The sequence below is a fragment of the Cornus florida genome, unplaced genomic scaffold (genome assembly GCF_030987335.1).
Source record: "Cornus florida cultivar Cherokee Brave unplaced genomic scaffold, ASM3098733v1 CherokeeBrave_3.0.0_Hap2_Chr10, whole genome shotgun sequence".
NCBI lineage: Eukaryota > Viridiplantae > Streptophyta > Magnoliopsida > Cornales > Cornaceae > Cornus > Cornus florida.
The window spans coordinates 94,282,084-94,304,754 of record NW_026775580.1 but is presented as its reverse complement, the minus strand read 5'-3'; the positions used below and the strand labels follow the sequence as shown (position 1 = coordinate 94,304,754).

The window sequence follows — 22,671 nt, the reverse complement described above, 5'->3', positions numbered from 1 at the left end:
AACCAATTAATCAAGTAACACTTAATTCAATTAAACACATAAACAATTAGTCAAATAATCAATTAAACAATTAAAAAAAATATAATAAAAATAAATAAATAAATACCGAGACTATCCTTTTAAAATTAGGGGTATTACAAAAAGCTTCACAAAGAAGTGGTCTAAACTGGTGCCAAAGTCTCATTTAACAAAAAGTAAGGAAACAGATAAGAGAGTTCTACTATTTCATCAATTATATAGATCATGGTCAAAAATGATGAACCAGAGACCTTCAAGTGGTCAATTTGTAATTCTATGCATCATTCAATTGAGAGATAATTGTTAAAAAATTAAATGGAAAAATATGAAAACATGAAACCTAACAAATGCAATAGCTGGAATTCCTCCTACATTTATTTGGAAGTGCAAAATCCCTTTTGGGAAAACCATAATGTCTCCCTTCTTAAGTGTTTTCAAGTAAACAAACTTTGTTGTCTGAAGAAGATATCAAGCCTGCACTAATTCTCCCTTGAATTAACAACCTACAACATTTCATGTGCACTAGGGTGTGTGTGCATTGGTATCACTCCCCCCAGGGCTAGGTCAGCCCGGGCCATGGAGAAACCAAGCCCATTCAAACCAGGGAATTGGGCAACAAATGCTGGGGTCACTGCAGCTTTTATCAGATTGGAAGTGTTACCTGCCATGGCTAGGCCAGAAAATGCAAATCGTCCGTGGTCACATTGACAGCCTTCTTGCAGGGGTAGCCGGCTGGTCCAGTAGGCAATGTTAAGTTTGCAATGCAGAAGTCTAGTGCTGCAGTGTGAGGGGAGGAGGAAATTAGGAGTACCAAAAAGATGAAGAGATGGAATTGGGAGAAACATATTCACAAGGTGTGTGTGAGTGTGTTTTGTGATTTAGTATTTCAGGGTTACTGTATATGAATATTGTGCCATTTATATAGAATGTTGTGGCATGGGTGTTTTTAAATTTTGGGTGGAGACAAGATATTGTCTTAGGCTCTTAGTCTTATCGGCAACACAATGATTCGACTATTGCAAAATGTTGCAGTAGTTGCAACTAGCAAGTGTATCCATCAATGTGATTAAGAGGATTGAAGATACTAGACAATAATGCATGAAGAAAACAGCTCATTCTGATAAAAGTGGTGGGACTCTACGAAATCAATATCACTACAAAATTTCCTAACTTGGAACCTAAAAAGCAAATGAATTGTGTGTATATATATAAAAGCCTAAGCAGTAATAAGATCTATCGATCATACTTTATAATTGTACATGATGTTAGATTTTTTTAATGATAGCCTATTAAATGCTAGAAAATGAATTCAAAAGGGGAAGTATGTTTTGGTGATTCAAGAAAACACCCAATATCTCATGGAAGAGTTCCCGAACATCTATGCCCATTCTACTCTTTCAACAGAAGAACTGAATCTGTTCAGAAATCACCAAAACATGCTACTGGTTTGGACTATATCGTTGCCCTCCAATGTGATGTTTTTGTTTATACCTATGATGGGAACATGGCGAAGGCAGTTCAAGGTCATAGGCGCTTTGAGGACTTCAAGGACTATCAATCCAAATAGGTAAACATTCCATAATTATTATAGAGATGTTGTGTTTCCAATTGATTATTGCATCAGGTTTCGTGTTTCTAGTTGTTGCTGTTCTTGTTGTTGTTTCGTGTTTCTAGTGATGGAAATTTATTAGTATTGGTTTGTTGGTGCAGGATGAGTTTAGTAAAACTTGTTGACGAAGGAAAAATCTCTTGGAATAAATTCAGTTCTAAAGTGAAAAAAGCTTCACAAAGATCGAGTTGGAGGTCCATATTTAAGGGAGTCGGGCGAGTTCCCAAAACTAGAAGAGAGTTTTTACGCGAATCCCCTTCCACGATGTATTTGTGAAACAACACCGAAAGAGTTTTACAGTTTTAGTTTTAAGCTGTTTGATTATACAGTTTTGAGTTCAGCTACGGGAGGGGAGAATCAAGGAATTCTTTGGGGGAGTGGCGGTCTTATAATTTCATCCTCGAGAGAAAATCAATCCATCAGCTTGGAGATGTACCAGCTCAGAGGAAAGAAATGCAAAGAGTACGACGAGTTTAAGGAAATTGCAGCTTGATTTGAGGGTCTGCTGATGAGTAAGGTAGATAATTCTTGAATGAAATACATCAGAAAGTTCATTCTGTGGATTGGATCTCTTTACACTGAATTACATCTCCAAGAGTGAGATGTAACTTTTTCCAGGAGGTGGTATGCCATACTTTTATGTGGTTAGAAAAAACACTGAAAATACGAGGGGAATTGGAGATTATGCTAAAGAGATTGTTACTTCTGAATATCAATGATTCCAAAATAATTCTCTGAAGCTGTTTTTTTTTTTTTTTTCATCCCTTGTGCCCTAATTAGGTTCAAAAAATGCCCCACTTTTTCCTTCCCTTTCTTCTCGGGCGCACTCTTCTTGATTGTCAATGATTGGTGGCATTGATTGCGCTATTGGCAAATTAATTACTACAAAATGGTATATATTCTTCCCTCCATATCCACCACCACCACCACCATGTAAGCAATTTCTTTTTTGGAACATTTTAAATCCTTGGTTCAATCAGGGTCACACAATCACGCTATTTCATATATAATCTACTGATTTGGGTCAGGTTAATTTTGTAAGACCGCTTTAACATAAACATTTTAAGTGAGTGAGATATTTATTTTAAGAGGGAATAACCATTAATAATAATATAATAATAAAAAAATAAATCTGAATAATAAATAGTAAAAAAGGGGTCTTTTTTTTATTTTAATTCTTAACATTTTTGTGGTAATCGCTGGAAGATTACATTGGACCAACTAGTTAGAAAATAAAGGGATTTTTGTAATTTTGAAAGTTTTTCATAAGTTTTTTTTTTTATGAATTCTTTATGAGTTTAGCGGGGTCATTTTATAATTATGAAAATTTTTGTAAAAAATAAATAAAAAGATGAAAATTCCAGTGGAGCCAACTGACTTTCCACCGTTTTAAAGTAGATTTACTCGAAGAGAATCACGGATGATTAGATGATTAGTGGTTCACAAACCCTCCTCTGTTCATTTCAACTGATATATAATTTTTCTCACTTATAGAAATTATAGATATATACGGAAATACTACGTATATAATTTGGAAATGGACCCAATTTTCATTTAAATTGATGTCTCCTGAAAAGTCCGTGTTGGCAAGGGCTGTCTACATGATAGGTTTATCCCAAAAGTCACTGTTAAGGGGGAGGGGACCATAGATGTTGGGTTTTTATAAATTTTGGAGTCCCATGTTTGAAAAGTCCAACCCCACAGACATGAGAATCAATTTAAAGCCTACATAAATTTTTTTTTATCTGAACATCATTTGGGATTAAGATCCTCTGCTGTAAACGTATCGTACTGTATCATGCTATATCTATACTATAGTGAAAAATATATATTTTTTTTAAATTAGAAACTTTAGAGTTTCACCGAAAAAGGAACTAAAGTTCAAAAAAAATAAAATAGAAAGGAAAAAAAAAAAAAAAAAAAAAACAAAAAACAAAATATCCTTTTTATCAACACATTTTAATTTTGTTCTTTATTCTCAACACTTTTTAATATTTTTCTCAACAACTTAAATCTCGTCCTCAACAATTTTTAATATTTTTCTCAACACATTTAATGTTGTTATCAATACATTTAATCTTATTCTCAACACCTTTTAATCTTGTTATCAACACTTTTAATCTTATTTTCAACACTTTTTAATCTTATTCTCAACATTATTTAATCTTATTTTCAACACCTTTAAACTCTAACTCAACACATTTTAATCATTATCTCAATACCTTTTAATCTTTATCTCAACACTTTTGAAAACAAGATTAAAAAGTGTTAAGAATAAGATTAAATGTATTGATAACAACATTAAATGTGTTGAGAAAAAGATTAACAAGATTTAAGGTGTTGAGAAAACGATTAAAAAGTGTTGAGAACAAGATTAAAAGTGTTGATAAAAAGACTAAAAAGTATTGAGAACAAAATAAAATAAGTTGAGAAAAATATTAAAGGTGTTGAGAAACAGAAAGAAAATGTTGAGAATATTTTATTTTCCTTTTTTTTTTTTTTCCTTCTATTTTATTTTTTAGGTGATGCCTGAACAATCTATTACAGCTATGCTATTTTGAGGTACACGTGACGAGAGAGAGAGAGAGATGGTGTACGGGACGGTGACGAGAAAGGGAGGCGCTGAAGCAAAAGAGGATATTTTGTTTTCCTTTTTTTCTTTTTTTTTTTTTCTTTTTTTTTTTTTTTTTTTTTTGGTAGGGAGATGCTAAAGCAGAAGAGGATATTTTCTTTTCTTTTTTTATTTTTATTTTTATTTTTTCTTTTTATTTTATTTTTTTTAACGTCCAGGATCTGTTTACAACAGAAAATCTTAGTCCGTTCGTACAGCACGACCCGTTTACAGTAGATTTGTTAGAGGGAAGCCTAACAAATAAGTCTAAATATTATTATTCCGTGTTTAAATAATATATAATATTCAAATTTTGACTATCAAAATCCTAAAAAATGCATGTTGACTTTTATATCATTTTAGGTTGTCTGAATTTGGTGTGTAACTATTGAGGATTTACTCAAACAATTAGCGGAGGATTCTTATTCTTAATTACTCAATTGCCTTTTTTCTGTCTTGTTTCTTGTCATTATTTCTTGAGCCTCCACCATTGTACTATCTATCTAACCAAAGAGAAAAATACCTCAGTAATAAAATCGAGCCTCTAGTGCTCTTCCTCCCACGTGCATGTAGATTGTAGGCGCGCACTCGGCGGGTTATATCTCATGTTCTTCTCTTACTGTTTTGGGTGACAACAATGCTCAAATGGTCCTCTTTTTTTCTTTTCTTTTTTTTCTCTTTTTTTACTTTTAAGATGACTTTTCCCAATCCAATAATCAATGATTAAAGAAACATGCATAGTGAATTTATTCAAATAGAAGGAGTTTGCCTTCAGGTTTACATTAAAAATAAAAATAAAAAGTTGCTTATTGCAAACTTAGCATTTACACTCACCAAGCTTACAATTAATTTGACATCGAAAATTAATATAGTACACAAAGAAGCAGCCAACAAGAAGTAGAATCCTACACACAGACCTTAATTAAGTACCACAACAAATCAAGAAACCAGAAAACACCAAATTGATTGGAAGAAAATTAAAGTACGTAAGAGACAAGCAATTATTAATGTTGAGAGAGGTAGGTAGCTAGCTTAACCAGTGCCACCAAAAACAGCCTTGAGCTTCTTGACTTGATCATCATCAAGGAAAGTGACCTTCTCAATGTATTCCGAAGGCAAGTTGTTAGCAAACAAAGCATTATCTAGGATTTGGAGACCAGGGTCTGGATCACTGAAACTAACAAATTCGATCACCGGAACTCGTCCTGTATTGACTTGGAAGTGCAGTAAGCCTTTAGGAAAAAGCATAATGTCTCCCTGGTTAAGAGTTTTCAAGTAAACTTGGTTGTCTGAAGAAGATATCAATCCTGCAACAACTGACCCTTCAATAATAATCAAGAGTTCATGTGCACTAGGGTGTGTGTGCATTGGTATCACTCCCCCGGGGGCTATGTCTCCCCGGGCCATGGATAGACCTAGCCCGTTCAAACCAGGGAATTCGGTAACAAATGCAGTGGTCACTGCAGATTTGAAAATATTATTGGAGGTGTTACCGGCAATGCCTAGCCCGGAATATACAAAATCGTCCGCGGTCACATTGGCAGCATTTTTGCAGGGGTAGCCTGCTGGTCCGGTAGGCAATGTTAGGTCTGCAATGCAGAAGTCTAGTGCTGCAGTGTGAGGAGGGAAGGAGGAAATTAGGAGTACCGAAAAGATGAAGAGAATTGGGAGAGACATTTTCACAAGGTATATGTGTGTGTGTGTTTGTGATTTAGTATGTATTTCAGGAGGGTACTTTGCTCATGTATTTATAGAAGAATGTTGTAGCACATATGGATTAAGTTGGTCAATTAATCTTGGTCCATGAGCACATTGGAAATGGCGTATACGAAAGGCATAACAAGACATTATTTTGGCGGCTAAGAGCTTGCAAATTGACTACTACCATATCGTTGCCCTAATCCAAAGTGATCGGTGATGTTTTTGTGTATACCTATTACCTATGATCGATGGGAACATGGCGTAGGCAGTTCAAAGGGAGCTTTGAATGTTCACACCATAAATTGGGATGCCACGTGGCAGCCAATTGGATGTTGATATAAATTGGCATGCTAGGTGGCAGCCAACTGGATGTTGATCGGATTAAGAATGAAGTAATATGTTGACAAAAGTTGATACTAATTGGAAAACTATGGTCTGAAGTAGGATAAGCACACGTGGGTTATTGGATAAAATCTTATACTAACTAATAATATATTGGAACGTATGTGAAGAATAGTTATCAGAGGATGGAAGTCTTGAATGAAAATGATACGGCATCTTGTCCTTTCTTTTCAATGGTTTCTTAGTTTAGTCAAAAACTCCTAATTATTTTTCTCTCTTCCTAGTTTCATAATAATTTCAATTTTTTTTTTTTTCATGTTTTCGTATCACTTACACATTCATTTTATCCTTTGAGAATTCAAATTCTCACCATTTACATTTTCATTTTGAAAGATAAAAAAACATCACTAGGCCAAAAGAACCTGATAATAACAATTCCAATTTACTATTTCCTTTCAACTTATTCAATTTTCTTTAACTTCTCACCGATCACACTTTTAATTCAAATCTCGATCAATTACCTTTAGTATCCTTTTCATACAAGACATTTAGACATTTAGGACCCTAAAGAAAGTTTTTTTTTTTGTTTAATCCACCTAAAGAAAGTTTCACGTTTTCTATTTTTCACAATAGCATGTTGAATATAATTTTTAAAAGAGATTAAATTTGACCATATCTTTTCAACAATAAACAAATCGCGTGCATCACAAGTGATCGGCATTGAGGACTTCAAGAAAACTATCATGTGCAGATAGGTAAACATTGCAACCTACCATCGTCGAATGACTTCTAGAGACATGTGTGAATATATTACTGTTAGTTTGTTGGTGCAGGATATGAGTTTGGTATAACTTGTTGACGAGTATGATGAAGGAAAAATCTCTTGGAAAAAATTCAGTTCTATGGTGAAAAAGCTTCACAAAGAAGAGGGTCTAAACTGGTACCAATTTCTCATTTAACAAAAAGTAAGGAAACAGATAAATTAGAGAGAGAGTTCTATTATTTATGGTAAAAAATGATAAACCAAAGACCTTTCAAGTGGTTAATTTGTAATTATATGCATAATTAATTCAATTGAGAGATAATTAATGTTAAACCCTCCCAAAGAAATGGGTTATAATGATTTGGATTCCAAATTTATTACATGCAGAGTAAATTCCAGTTGATTTAATTTAGGGTTATGTGCAAAAAAAATTCCTCTATTATCGTACATATCAATCATGTGTGGTAAAAACACTCGTATTTTCATATTATCTTTATGTTTTGAGTTTTTCAGCTTTGTTGGTTGTAGATATATATGGAATAATATATTTTGGTAATGGACTCATTTTTCCTTTAAATTGATTTCTTTTGAAAAGCCCGTATTGGAACTTTATGTGAGCTTTGGCCACATGCTTAGGTTTATTAGGTGAAGAGGTGACCCATACCATCCATGTTGGGTTTCTAGAAATTTTGGAGGTTCTTGAAGTCCAGACCACACACACAAATAGATAACGTTATTCCATTAAATCTTTTATCAATTTAAACCCAATATAAATTCTCTTATCTCATGGGGCTATAATTGTCACACCCCAATCTCCAATGACCAAATAATTCTCTTATTCTTATTCCTAATTTCTCCTTTTCCTTTCTCTATCTCTTTTCATTATCATGGTTTCTTTTCGCCTCTACTATTGTTTTGGGTATGAAATTAGAGAAGGGAAAAAAACAAAAACAAAAAAAACTCATTAATAAAATCAAGCTTCTGCGAACTATCTCAAGTTCTTCTAATCTTCTTTTACATTTGTTTTTTGGGTGGAAATAATTATTTTCCTTTCTTAGGTGATATTCACTGATATGGTTTCCCAAATACGTTTCGAATAATGAATTTGTAATTTTCTAGCTGCAAGCTAACTTAGCTCTGATAGTTTCTGCTTAAATGTTACAAATTTTTGGGTCGTGCTTAATTGAAGCTTTCTAGTTTTCTAGTTTTAAGATGACTTTTCACAATTCAATAATCAATAATTAAAGAAACATATTATTCAAATAGAATTACTAAGGAATGTTGCTTATTGCAGACTTGGCAGTTACACTCATCAAGCTTACAATTTGGCATTGAAAATTAAGCAATCAAAGACAACTAGTACACAAAGAAGCAGCCAATTAACAACTAGTAGAATCCTACACACAGACCTTAATTAGCACAACAAATCAAGAAACTAGGAAACATGTACGAAATTGAATTGGAAGAAAAGTAATGGAGAGACATGAATTAATGTTGAGAAAGGTAGGTTAACCAGTGCCACCAAGAACAGCCTTGAGCTTCTTGACTTGAGCATCATCAAGGAAAGTGACCTTCTCAATCAATTTAGAAGGCAAATTGTTAGCAAACAAAGCAAAATCTAGGATTTGGAGACCGGGGTCTGGATCACTGAAACTAACAAATGCAATAGCTGGAATTCCTCCTGCATTTATTTGGAAGTGCAATATCCCTTTTGGGAAAACCATAATGTCTCCCTTCTTAAGAGTTTTCAAGTAAACTTTGTTGTCTGAAGAAGATATCAAGCCTGCACTAATTCTCCCTTGAACAACCAACAACATTTCATGTGCACTAGGGTGTGTGTGCATTGGTATCACTCCCCCCGGGGCTAGGTCTGCCCGGGCCATGGAAAAACCAAGCCCATTCAAACCAGGGAATTGGGCAACAAATGCTGGGGTCACTGCAGCTTTTATCAGATTGGAAGTGTTACCTGCCATGGCTAGCCCAGAAAATGCAAAATCGTCCGCGGTCACATTGGCAGCCTTCTTGCACGGGTAGCCTGCTGGTCCAGTAGGCAATGTTAAGTTTGCAACGCAGAAGTCTAGTGCTGCAGTGTGAGGAGGGGAGGAGGAAATTAGAACTACCGAAAAGATGAAGAGAATTGGGAGAAACATATTCACAAGGTGTGTGTGTGTGTGTGTGTGTGTGTGTGTGTGTTTTGTGATTTAGTATTTCAGGGTTACTATATATGAATATTGTGCCATTTAAATAGAATGTTGTGGCATGGATGTTTTTAAATTTTGGGTGGACATAAGATATTGTCTTAGGCTCTTAGTCTTATCGGCAACGCAGTGATTCGACTATTGCAAAATGTTGCCGTACTAGCAAGTGTATCCATCAATGTGATTAAGAGGATTGAAGATAATAGACAATAATATATGCATGAAGAAAACAGCTCATTCTGATAGAAGTGGTGGGACTCTGCGAAATCAATATCACTACGAAATTTCCTAACTTGGAACCTAAAAAGTAAATGAATTGTGTGTATATATATATAAAAGCCTAAGCGGTAATAAGATCATCATACTTTATATATATTTCTACATGATGTTAGGTCCTTTTAATGATATATAGCCTATTAAATGCTAGAAATTGAATTCAAAAGGTGGAGTATGCATCAAGTTGCTAAAGATATTATTAAATTATCAGAATTAATATGGTCCATGAGCACATGGGAAAGGCGTATATGAAAGGCATGAGAAGACATTCTTTGGCAGCTAAGAGCATGCAAATTGCCTATATGCTAGTTGCCCTCCAAAGTGATGTTTTTGTTTATATCTACAATGGGAACATGGCAAAGGCAGTTCAAGGTCATAGGGGCTTAGAGGTCTTCAAGAAAACACGCAATCCAGATAGGTAAAAACACTCCAACCTACCATTTCTTATCAAGTTCTTTTAAATTTTGACTGTTGGATCAGGCTTCGTGTTTCTTTGTTGGTGTTTGATTATACAGGTTTGAGTTCAGCTGCGGGAGGGGAGAAGCTGAAGGTTTTTTTTGGGTAGTAGTGGTCTTAAAATTTCATCCTCGAGAAAAAAATCAGTCCATCAGTTTGGAGAGATGTTATCAACTTAGAGGGAAGAAATGCCGAAGCGTACGATGGAACCAATACGATGAGGTTAAGAAAAGTGCAGCTGGATTTAAGAGGTTCTGCTAATTCTTGAATGATATATACATCAGAGAAGGTAGTTCCTTCTGTGGATTGGATCACTTAACACTGAATTACAGTTGGAAGAGTTGTAACGACCCAAAACTAAATACCAATCATTAAGAAAAAAAAAAGGAAAATCGGCATGATCTCTGCTAAAAAAGGATCTACAAATGCAATGGCCTTTTAAAACTTATCCAACCTGTCACAATACACAATACAAAAAAAATATGTATAATACATTCCTCAATACTACAACATCAACAACCTCCTTCAGTTAGGCCCATCATCGTCATCCCATTCAACTTAAGCATTTACATAGTCTCAATTTACATAAAAATAAATAAATAAAAAATAAAAATAAAAAAATATCTTAGTTATGTCACATGGCCATGATTTGCAAAAATGAATACTCTTTTTCATAGTTTAAGACTTCACCAAAGATTAACTAGTACACAAAAAGGTATCAAAATAGATCTCTAGTCCTCTTCATGCTTGAGAAGGATCGACATCCACTACATCTTTTCCTAGCCCTGAAAATGTTAAATAATGGGGTGAGCAAAAAACTCAGTAGGTGGTGCCTAAGACGCACCTCTTGTGACCCCGTGAACCCAAATAATGAACAGGACACTAGGGAGAGAGGTCATGCTAAACAGGGGAAAATATAATGTAAACCTGTAAGTTCTAAACAAATGAATGTCGTGCCATGAATGCAATGTTATGCATGTCACTCCCCATTTTCAAAAAAACATCCATCACTTCACAAATTGTTAATATAACCCGTCCTTTGGTGACTTCGCAGCGACACGAAAGAAGGGCTGGCTACTGTCCCTGACCCTTAGTACCCCCGCGGCATCATTTGGGGCCCAGATAGATCAACCACGCTAGGGCAATCTCCCTAATTCTCTCGAGGTTACATTAACACACCGGCCCTTTGGTGACTCCACGGCGATCGGGTTTTCTCAAAAACCGTTTCATCAGATTCCTTCCAAAACTCTCCTTTTCATTTGTTCAACATCATTTCTCATCATTCATGCCCCATGATATATTCAATGCTAGGGTAATAAGAAATTTCTATAATACTTCCATAATTAAGCAAGCTTTACAATAATTCTAAGAAAATTTCCATGAGCTTTCATGTATCATTTCTAGCAATTTTGTCAACACAATAATATAAAGAAATTACAATAATTCTAAGAAAATTTTCATATATAAGCTTCCATGTATCATTTTTAGCAATTTTGTCAACACAATAACATAAAGAAATTAATAATGAAGCATGTTTTCTATACAAATCAACAATTACATATATAATCATGAACTTTATACCCACAAGAAAATCATTCTAAAGGTAATTAATTTCAATTAAGCATGTTGGTATCAAATAACAAGAATTGACTTACAAAGGAACAAGAAAATGCAAATTAGAGACCCTTACCTCAATTTTGTGCAAAACTCCCAATTTTCACCTCAAACCCTAGGATTTTCAAATTTCCTATAGTGCACCAACCAAGGAATTGCTCCTATCAACTTGTAGGTCTCGTCGTGGGCTTCGAATAGCCGCAAACGGCTCTTAAAAACACTAAGTATTGAAGGAGAAATCAAGAGGTGAAGATTGAAACAAAGAAAAAGAAGAGTCTGGAACGAGAGAGAGGGGCTTACAGGAAATGAGAGAAAATTGAGAACAAAAGGTGGTCTCATGACCACTTTAAGTGTTTGTAGGTCCCAACAAAATTTTATTTTCTTTTTTTCTTTTTATTTCATTTTCTTTTCTTTATAAACTCCCACAAATTTCTATATATACACCCAACCAAATAAAACCCACATTAAAATGCATCAAATAAAATGCATGAAATGCTAATGGACTCAATTACAATCCCCGTACACGACAAATTCGGTAACGGGTCTCACACGGGACCGTCCAGCCTGAAAAATAGAAAAATGCGAAAATGATCACCCTTACATTTCAAAGAATCCTGAACTCAATGAAATGCCCCAGACAACTCGAGGACACAACCGGCACACTCCACAGTGTCCGGCTCGCATAACGGCAAAAGACAGAAATGCCCTTGCAGCAACAAAAGTTCCAGAAAAAATAAAAAAATAAATAAAGAAAATTAAAAACATCATAATCTCCCCAACTTAAAAGGATTTCGTCCCCAAAATCACACATGTGGGAGAAAACAACGCTGGGTACTTGGAGCGAACCTCCTGTTCGAGCTTCCTAGTAGCCTCCTTAACTCCGTGGTGTCTTACTCCTCAACACCTTCTGCTGTGTGTTAAGGATCTGAACTGGTCCCTCCTCGTAAAAAACATCCTCATCAATGTCCACATCAATCCAACTCAAAATGTGAGATGGATCCGGCTCGTACTTCCTTAGCATCGATACATGAAAGACATTATGGACTCTGTCCATCTGTGGTGGCGAAGCAAGTCTATAGGCAACCTCTCCTACTCGGTTCAAGATCTAAAAAGATCCAATGAATCGTGGCGATAACTTGCCACTCTTCCGTGGAGAAACCCGTAGAAAAACATGGTCTCCCACTTCAAAAGATAGTGGTCGTCTCCGCCTATCCGCATAGCTCTTCTGTCGCCTCTGAGCTATGAGCGACCTCTATTTGATCAATTTAATTTTCTCGGTAATCTCGAGTACAATGTCGGGTCCTAAGGCTGTTGTCTCGCCTACCTCAGTCCAACAAACTGGAGACCTACAGGGTCTACCATACAACGCCTCAAATGTAGCCATCTCAATGCTCGCCTGATAACCATTGTTGTAGGCAAACTCAATGAGTGGAAGGTGATCCTCCCAACTGCCTCCCAAATCAAGTACACATGCTCAAAGCATATCCTCCAAAATCTGGATGGTACGCTTCGATTGGCCGTTGGTCTGTGGATGGAATGCCGTACTCATATACAACGCTGAACCAAACGCTGCTTGAAGTCATTCCCAGAACTTCGAAGTGAACTTGACATCCCTGTCCGAAGCAATAGTTACTGGAACTCTATGCAACCTTACAATCTCCTTCACATAAAGAGCATCAAGTGCCTCCGCATCATCTATTGCCTTAATAGGTAAAAAATGAGCCGTCTTGGTCAATCTGTTAATGATGACCCATACGGCCTCGTTGCCTCTCCATAATCTTGGCGGACCTGTCACAAAATTCATAGCAATCTGCTCCCATTTCTACTGCGCTACAGGCAATGGTTGCAATAAATCGACTGGTCTCTGATGCTCGACCTTCACCTGTTGACAGGTAAGGCATCTAGCCATAAATTGTGCAACATCTTTCTTCATTCCGTTCTACCAATACTGATGTCTCAAAGTGTGATACATTTTAGTACCACCTGGATGAACTGCAAAGCGGAAAGTGCGAAGCTCCGGTAGAACGTCCTCACGACAAACTATGGGAACAACCAATAAACCCTTAAACCGTAGACCTCCATCTGCATGCGAGGTCCAATCTTTCACTGTCTCAGCACCCGAGATCAAAGTGTGAATGGCATCCAAGTCCGGATCCTGTTTCCGCGACTCAATCACTCGTCTGACAAGAGTAGGCTGAGCCACAAGACTAAACAAGATTGCCGACTCACTACAACCATCATCATCAAAACAATGCAATCTCATTTCTGCCAAATTCTCAAGCATCTTCTATTTCTGAATGGCCAAACTAGCCAAAGTTCCACGAGATTTCAGGCTTAAGGCATCTGCTACCACATTTGTCTTGCCCGGATGATACTGCAAGTCAAAGTTATAATCTTCCAAGAGCTCAACCCATCACCTCTATCTATTGTTCAAGTCCTTTTGGGAAAAAAGGTATTTGAGACTTTTGTGATCCGAAAACACCTCGAATCTCTCACCATACAAGTAATGTCTCCAACACTTCAAGGCAAATACAACCGCCGCTAACTCTAAATCATGAGTAGGGTAGTTAAGCTCGTGAGTCTTCAACTGTCGAGACCCATACGCTACCACTCTATCATCATGCATCAACACACATCCCAAACCATTACGTGAAGTGTCACAATAAATCACGTAACCCAAGCCACGCTCAGGTATCACCAACACTGGAGACGTAGTCAACCTTATCTTTAATTCCTGAAAGGATGACTCACAAGCTTCATTCCATGCAAACTTAATCCATTTTCGGGTCAAACGGGTCATAGGCACTGCCAAGCGAGAAAAATCCTTTACAAATCTTCGATAGTAACCCGCTAAACCAAGAAAACTGCAGATTTCAAACACATTCTTAGGTTGCTCCCAATTCAGAACTGCCTCTATCTTTGATAGATCAACCGATACTCCACCTTCTGAAACAAAATGCCCCAAAAACTTCACCTCTTATAGCCAAAACTTACACTTCTCATATTTGGCATACAATCGATGCTCCCGTAAAATCTGCAATACAATATTCAAATGGATCTCGCGCTCCTCCCGAGATCGTGAATACACAAGAATGTCATCCACGAAAACTACCACAAATTGGTCCAAGTAATCGTAAAAGACGCGGTTCATCAAGTCCATGAATGCCGCCGGCGCATTAGTCAAGCCAAAAGGCATAACGAGGAACTCATAGTGTCCATATCGTGTACAGGACGCTGTCTTTGGGATATCCTCATCCCTAACCCGTAACTGATAGTAGCCTGACCTCAAGTCAATCTTTTGAAAAACAACTGGCTCCTCTTAACTGATCAAACAAATCATCTATCCTTGGCAAAGGATACTTATTCTTAATGGTGGCATGATTCAACTTCCGGTAATCAATGCACAACCTCAAAGAACCATTTTTCTTCTTAGCAAACAAGACCGGTGTGCCCCACGGTGACATACTCAGTCGAATGAAATCTTTCATCCTCAAATCATCAAGCTGCATCTTCAATTCTTCCAATTCAATTAGTGCCATACGATACGGTGCCATAGAAATCGGCATGGTACCGGGCATCAAATCAATAGTAAACTCCACTTCTCGGTATAGAGGCAACTCTGTCAAATCCTTCGGAACACATCCGAAAAATCACGAAAAACCACAGGATAATCTTCTTCCACAACACCATCTTTTTTGGCTAAAAGACTAGCCAAGAAGTAATCACCACGACTCCGTCCACGAACTCCATAAAACGATGAAATATGGGAATCACTCCGATCTCCAACGAAAAAGAAACAGTCTCCCTCAGGAGTGCAAACTGTGACTCTACCTCTGAAACAGTCGATCGTGACACGAAAGGAAGCTAACCAATCCATCCCGAGAATAACATCAAAGCTAATTATCTCCAAGAGGATAAGGTCAAACACAAAATTCCACCCAGCTATCACGATGGAACAATCCCGCACAACTTGGCTCAAAGACACTGAAATCCCAACTGGCATATCAACACACAATGTGATACCCCTCGGATCCAAGACACGGGTTGATCAGGCCCAGGCCCAAACCCGAGGGAATATCAAACAATTAATATTTAATCGAACACAGATGACAAAATGAATTTAATAAATAAAGTTTAAGCTGGAAGAAACTAAAAGTAAAATCCTTTATAAATTAAATACTTAAAATCTGATAATCCAAAACTCCATCAGTTTAACAACTCGGGAATCCATCTCTAGTGGACCCCTAATAAAAATCCCAAATCTGAATGAAAATAAAAACTGAAAATAAAATCCAAATCTAATATTTGGAAAGAAGCCCTACGTCGTCGGTAGAATGGAAGATCGTCTCTGCTCAGCACGAACAAGCTCTAGACTGGAAATGCCTGATACCTGTAAAATGATGAGTAGGTCAGGCCCACATGCAAGTTCTATACCACTACTACCAAAGTAGAGACCCGATACGCATGTACATCCTAACCAATCCAACAATAGCTAATAGTCCGTAGATAAATAGATATATATAATCACACTACAGGACTCTCACTGGACTACAGGCCCGTCTCAACCTGATTAGTAGGCACCGTGCGAAAACGCACCCAAAGGTGGGCATGACTACCTAGTCCTAGCAGGGTACACATCCAACCATCATAGCCAGCTATGCATCCCAATGCATATACGCTCCCTAACCAATGACTCTGAGACTCAGGCTCATATCGTGGCATCATAAAAATATATTTAAATTCCATTCCAAACCAGAAGTGTCACTCAACTATTTAGTGATCTGACACAAATACAAGTAGGACTTAACTTTTGTAGTTAATCCATCCTTTAATCCAGAGTAGGTAGGACTTAGCATTTTTAAGCTAATCCCCCTAGTATGACACCGTCCCATACCGGTGCATACGATCCATCCATCCAGTGTTGATAATATAAAAGACAGTAAACATTACAATATCAACAAATCCATAAATAGTCTAATACCATCCATCCAATTGTTGATAAAACAGATGACATTATAAATATCAATACCAACACATCCATAACAAGTACAGCAAGAAGGTATAAATAGCATGCTTGTCATACACGAACAGTACATAATTCTCTTAATAGTTTAGAAACGTAGGGTACAAGTGTAATCCATCCTTTAATCCCCTATCTACATACTAATGTCACTATTAGAATTAATATGCTCACTTAAACCATTCCATATCATCCGGTAAGTTGATAATACAAAATATTAAATGTAAATACCAACTAAACCATATTAAGCAGTGTCAAAATATATAATCGAGCATGCTTAACTTACACACTTCTTAATTATCCAAGAACTGAAAATACATTTTAATATATGTAGACGTCAGTTTGTCCATTATAAATATATAATCATTCTATAATCTAATATGCTTAATTTGAATTATAGAAATATGATTAAACAATATGTCCATTCCCAGATAAATAACAACCCATCAGGCACTGCATTTGAAATCCTCTACCTCCAAAAACAATTCACAAGTTCCCTTAAAACCATAACGGTTTAATCTACCGATTTCCTTGTGATTTATTATATATTAACACACCCTCAGAATTTCTTAATAAGATTTAGATGCTACTGAAAAATCCCTGTGTAGCTCCTAATTGCATCTGAAAACACCCAATTCTGAAACCTGTAGCCAAAACTATTACTGAAAAGGCGAAAAATCACAAAAATTGGAGGAGCGGGCTCCACACAAGGTGGAGCCGCCTCCACCACCTTGTAGAGCCAGCTCCACACAAGGTGGAGCCGCCTCTAGAGCCCCAAGAGCCGGCTCTACCTAAGGTAGAGCCTGCTCTACTCTTTGGTGGAGCCTGCTCTACTCAAACTAGAGTAGGCTCTTCCCCTGTGCGTTATCTTTTCCAACTCCGACGGTGTCCGGCTATATTGATCCTCCAAACCAAGTTCCTTACTGATTAAAACTAAGTCCTTGTGCGTTCAAAAGTTATTTAACTTCCTTGATTATTAATCAAATTCAATGGGAACAAGAATTAAACAAAATAGTTTAAAAACGATTAACCTGCACATAAAAGAAAACATGATGTTTTGCCTTCTTCTCCAACTCTAGCGATGTCCAGCTAACATGTACCTCCAACCAACTTTCCTATGGATTAAAACTAAGTCCCAAAGTGCTCTAAAGTTATTTAAGTTCCTTACTTGTTAATCAAATTCAATTAGAATAAGAACAAGCACAAATAGTTTCAACACGAACGGAAAATACTTACAAGAACCCATACTGTTTGAAACAAATAATTACAACCAAATTAATTTAGCTTTATTTCTTCCTGGAACGGAATTAGAGATGCAAAGAACACAGGCCAAAGAGATAAAGTTAGTAATAAAACTTGCCTGTGAGATTCGGTTCAAAAATCTCAACGTCTTTCTTCTAAGTTTTCCGGCGAACTACCTTCTCCTAACTCCCCTGATACTTCTTCCTCCAATACGTGTGGTTAGGGTTCTAAACCCTTGGCAGTCTTATACAGATATATTTATAGGCCAACTAAACCTAGGTGCAATAAAACCCTAATCCTATTACTAGACAGAAAAAAATAAGTCGGCTAAATACGTGGCTTCCCTAAACTGATAAAACCCTAATTTAATAAATAAAACATTTAACTTAATTCAAATAAATACTAACTAACATAAACAACCAATTTAAAATAAAACAATTTAAAATAAAACAAATAATCAATTTAAACAATTAAAGCAAAACAAAAATTCAACTAAATAACAATTTAAATAAACAAACAAACACAACAACTACAAATAACCAACTAAATAAAATAAAAACACAATTAAACATTTAAATAAATTCCAAAACTATCCTGTTTAAAATTAAGGGTATTACACACAATACCCAATCCATGAAACTGACCTTTAACCCCGATGCAAATGCAAATGATGATGATATGAAGGAATGAGATGCACCAGAGCCAAACAAAACACAGGTCCAAGAACCAAACACTAGAAAGATACCTCGGAGAACTGACAGTCCAGGAGATGCATCAGTTGGTACAAGTGCAAAGACACGTCCCTACGGTGCCTGTGCCTGAGAACTACCAATCTAAACACCAGATTGTTGCGCCGACATAGTAGGAGTATCCCTCCTAGTTGGTCATGAACCCTGAGAAGACATGGCAAGCTGTGGTGGTAGCGGTGTAACCTGACTGAACTGTAGCCGACTGTGACGACCTATGCCGTGACCCTCTGCCACTAGTGGTGCCTGCTCTCTGACTTGGACAGTCTCGAATCAAGTGGCCCTGCTGGCCACACCCATAACAAGCCCTCGGAGCTGAAGAAACTGAAAACGATCTCATGGGACAATTGGACTTGTAATGTCCAGGCTGCTGACACTAAAAGCAAACAACTCCACTCTTATCAAATCTAGCTAGTAAAGGAGTAGTAAGAGCTGATCGTGCAGATTGTTGCCCCTGAAACTGAGACGAACCACCCCTGTTCCTTTTCCATGAAAGTCCCTTTGAAGATGGTCATGCATTCCTCTTTTGTTTGCACTGTTCCCTTCTTGCATCTTTATCTTTGGCCTCCACCTCTAGCATTAATGCCCTTTCCACTGCCCCTGAATAAACTTTGATATACTGTGCCATTATCAACGGCCTCATCTTGTAGTCAAGCCCGGAGACAAACTTCCGAACCTTATCAACTTCATTACTCACTGATAAGCGCTAAAAAGTGCGCATTTAAACCCCTTAAGCTTAGGTATCTTAGGACCTTTATCTATCTTACTTTCCCGTTTTAGACTAATTTTGTGTTATTGTCCTTTTTAGGTGTTTAACCCCAAAATAAGCTAATTCAGCCAAATAAGAGCTTAAAAGAAGCTAACTCAAGCTGGATGGAAGAAAGGAGCAAAGTGGAAGCAGAATAAAGCAAAGTGTGGAAATCAGCATGTTCGATCGATCTCAAGAATACTCCGATTGATCGAAAATTCATCGATTTAGACTCTCCAAGATGGATCCAAGCTCTTTTGTCCTTATCCAAAGATCCCACAAAGTTCGATCGATCTCAAGAATACTCCAATCGATCGAAAAGATTTCATCTTATCCTGTTGTACCACCCTACCTACCACTTTTGTCTCTTTCCCCAAAATAACTCAGATCTGTCCTTATCCAAAAAGGCGCCGCCATGGGAGGATCGATCCAGCCAAAGTTTGATAGATCTCAGCCAAGTTCGATCGATCTCAGCATAGGTTCAATCGATCGAACTCTCTCAAGTGCGAATTAAATTAATTTCCAGCTCATTAAAAGTTGTCTCATTGTGCAATCATTGGACGAGCCCTTGTGTACGAGCCTAGAGCATTGGGTGTGATAATTATATAAGGATTATGGGCCACTTTTACATATATGCTTTTAGGAGTTGATAGATACAATTTTTTATTATTCTTAGAAAGGAAGAAAAGAGAAGATGAGGCTAGAGACACATTCTTGGGAGATCTTCCATCTACTTCAAGAAGAAGAGCATTTCTACCATGGAGATAGCCCTTGAGGGTTGGAGGACACCATTCATGAGTGGCTAGACATCCTCTTAGGGCTAGAGTTAGCCCTAAGCATGCTTTCTTTACCTTGATTTATGTATTTTTTAGGGAATTTGTGTTGTAATACACGTTTTGACATATTTATATACATAGATCTCGTTTATTCAATAATTTGTGTAGTGTAATTCTTCTAATTGATCATTTCATTCTATCCATATGTCTATGTATGCTAGAATAGATGTTCATGTGTTTATCTCTATCTCTTGTATTGTTGGTGCTATAGATCTAGAGATTGTCAAGACATAGTGCTTAATAGAATGCTCTTGTGGTTTATTTGATGGTTCATACTCATTTCTTAATGGATTGTGCCTCTCCCTTAGTTAATTAGTTTAATTTTCATGTCATTAGCTTAGATGTAATGTAGTTACTTTAGTTATTAAATGGGAGGACAATCCACACTTGTTGTTTGATGTTCCATACTTATGAATGTAAATAGTATATTTCTCTAATTATATGGTATGTTTGGGATTGTGAGCTTAAAGGAAGGATTAATGGCTTAATTTGATATATTGTGTTATTCATTGTGTTGTTTAGACAATATACACTTAATTGGTCATCCATACTTGTTGAAATAACCACACACACTTACTATTGTTGCAACATATGTTTTCCCTCTCATTAATTATGAATTGAATGTATAGAAAAGTAATGCTTAGTGGTAATCTCTAAGTCCCAAGACCTCTCTCTCTTGTTTTCTCTATCCATTAATTACTTGTTTTATATTGAGCTTGCTTAATCTTAATTGTAGTTTAATCAACCAAACAATCTACTTTTGATCACTCGACCTACTAACCCTAAGTATTATTTCCATTACTAGTAGCCCTCTAATCCCTTGGGACGATCCCTACTCACTTTTGCTATGTTAGTAGTAGTGGTGGTAGTGGTTTTTATAAATTTAAACTTGACTCAAAAGGATTTTTGGCGTATAGGAACGGCCTCGTCAAATTTTGGCGCCGTTGCCGGGGATTGAATTGGAAACGCCGTATTTTGGAAACATTTAGGAATTAGTACTCTTTTGATCATGTCTTTACTTTATTTTTATTTTTGGTTACTTATTGTGTTTGTTCTTATTTGGCTAGGTGAATTGAGTGAAGGAAGTTAAGCAAAGGAGAATTCAAAGCAAAGAGTTAAGCTAAGCACAAAAAGGACTAAAAATCTATAAATAAATAAATGCAAAGCATAGCAAAGCTTGGACGTGAATTGAAGTTGCTTAAGGATCCTTTGTGACATCTTTCTAACTCAAGCTCTAGTTAAATCGTCAGCCCGCGTGGAGGCTTATTTTTCATTTCTTAGTTAAATTGTGAGCCCGCGTGGAAGCTATTTACTTTTCTTTGCATATTGTTCAAGCATGGGAGCATGGGATCATTGTATGTGGAGATTTATTGATTGATTTGTTGTGGGGGCGAAGTGTTTGTTACTTGCTTATTTCTTTGCTAGTGCATGCATGGTCGTAGGTCATTAAATCCTACTCTTATCCCTCTTAATTTTCATCTTGAATCGGTTATTCGTAATCCTAGGGGAAGAGGTAGTTCTCATCACTCCATTTCACCAATGGAGAATTTGGATGACAACCATGTGGAGGACCTTAGTCACATAGACCAACAAGGCATCCTTAACCCTAATGTGTATCATGAAAATGTTCAAGTACCATTAGGCTTGCCTAGACCATTCATACCACCACAACAACAAGGCCAAATTCCATTGGGAATGCCTCAACCAATCTTTGCTCCACAACCTCCCATGGTTCAAGCTAATCAAGGTGTTCATGTAGCACCACCAATTGTGAATCCTCCCATTACATTAAGAGACCATTATGTGCCTAATGAATATAATGCACCCACTTGCATTCAATTGCCTCCATTTAGAGCACATCACTATGAAATCAAACCACAAACCATTCAAATGCTTCCTAACTATCATGGACTTCCTAGTGAAGAACCTTATAAGCATTTGGATGAGTTTCTTAAATTATGTTTGTAACGACCCGAACCCGGGGGTCCGAACCGTTAGCTGGGTCCTTACTCGAACCCGAAGTCATCTATATCAAACCCATTATATCACTCGTCAAAACATGCTCATTAGGATCAAAATTAAGCTTTCCCAAGGTTCTAAGTAATTCTCCCGAGTCAAGAGTGGATTACAAAGGAAGAAGGGATAAAGAAGACCAAACAGGTCACTTCGGTCGACCGAAGTGAAGCTTCGGTTGGCCGAAACAGACCTCCAAGAACCGGTCGACCGATGCTCTACTTCAGTCGACCGAAGCTAAGATGCTGAGAGCAAGAGGATGGTTCGGTCGACCGAACCATATTTTGGTCTACCGAAACAGGAGATCCCGAGAGCATGCAGGAGAATCGGTCGACCAATGCACCATTTCGGTCGACCGAAATAGCTTTGCTGAGCCTGGAATCTGATGCTGAGAAGCTACACTCTTAAGACTGAAGAGAAACTGAAATGGGGCCTTTGTAATGGTTCATACTTGAACTAAACCATCAAAATGAGGCAT

General features: G+C 37.0%; 2 protein-coding genes and 1 pseudogene across 2 annotated transcripts; all 3 read right to left on the bottom strand.

The window, feature by feature from the left end:
* Positions 1 to 321: 321 nt before the first annotated feature.
* On the bottom strand, positions 322 to 832 carry LOC132278149 (auxin-binding protein ABP19a-like; annotated as a pseudogene).
* A 4,129-nt stretch (positions 833 to 4,961) lies between these two features.
* Positions 4,962 to 5,973, bottom strand: LOC132275995 (auxin-binding protein ABP19a-like). The gene has a single exon (XM_059777238.1). It carries the CDS (start codon positions 5,913 to 5,915, stop codon positions 5,271 to 5,273), a length of 645 nt encoding a protein of 214 aa, XP_059633221.1. The 5' UTR covers positions 5,916 to 5,973; the 3' UTR covers positions 4,962 to 5,270.
* A 2,309-nt stretch (positions 5,974 to 8,282) lies between these two features.
* LOC132275996 (auxin-binding protein ABP19a-like) lies at positions 8,283 to 9,536 on the bottom strand. The gene has a single exon (XM_059777239.1). It carries the CDS (start codon positions 9,192 to 9,194, stop codon positions 8,553 to 8,555), a length of 642 nt encoding a protein of 213 aa, XP_059633222.1. The 5' UTR covers positions 9,195 to 9,536; the 3' UTR covers positions 8,283 to 8,552.
* Positions 9,537 to 22,671: the final 13,135 nt, after the last annotated feature.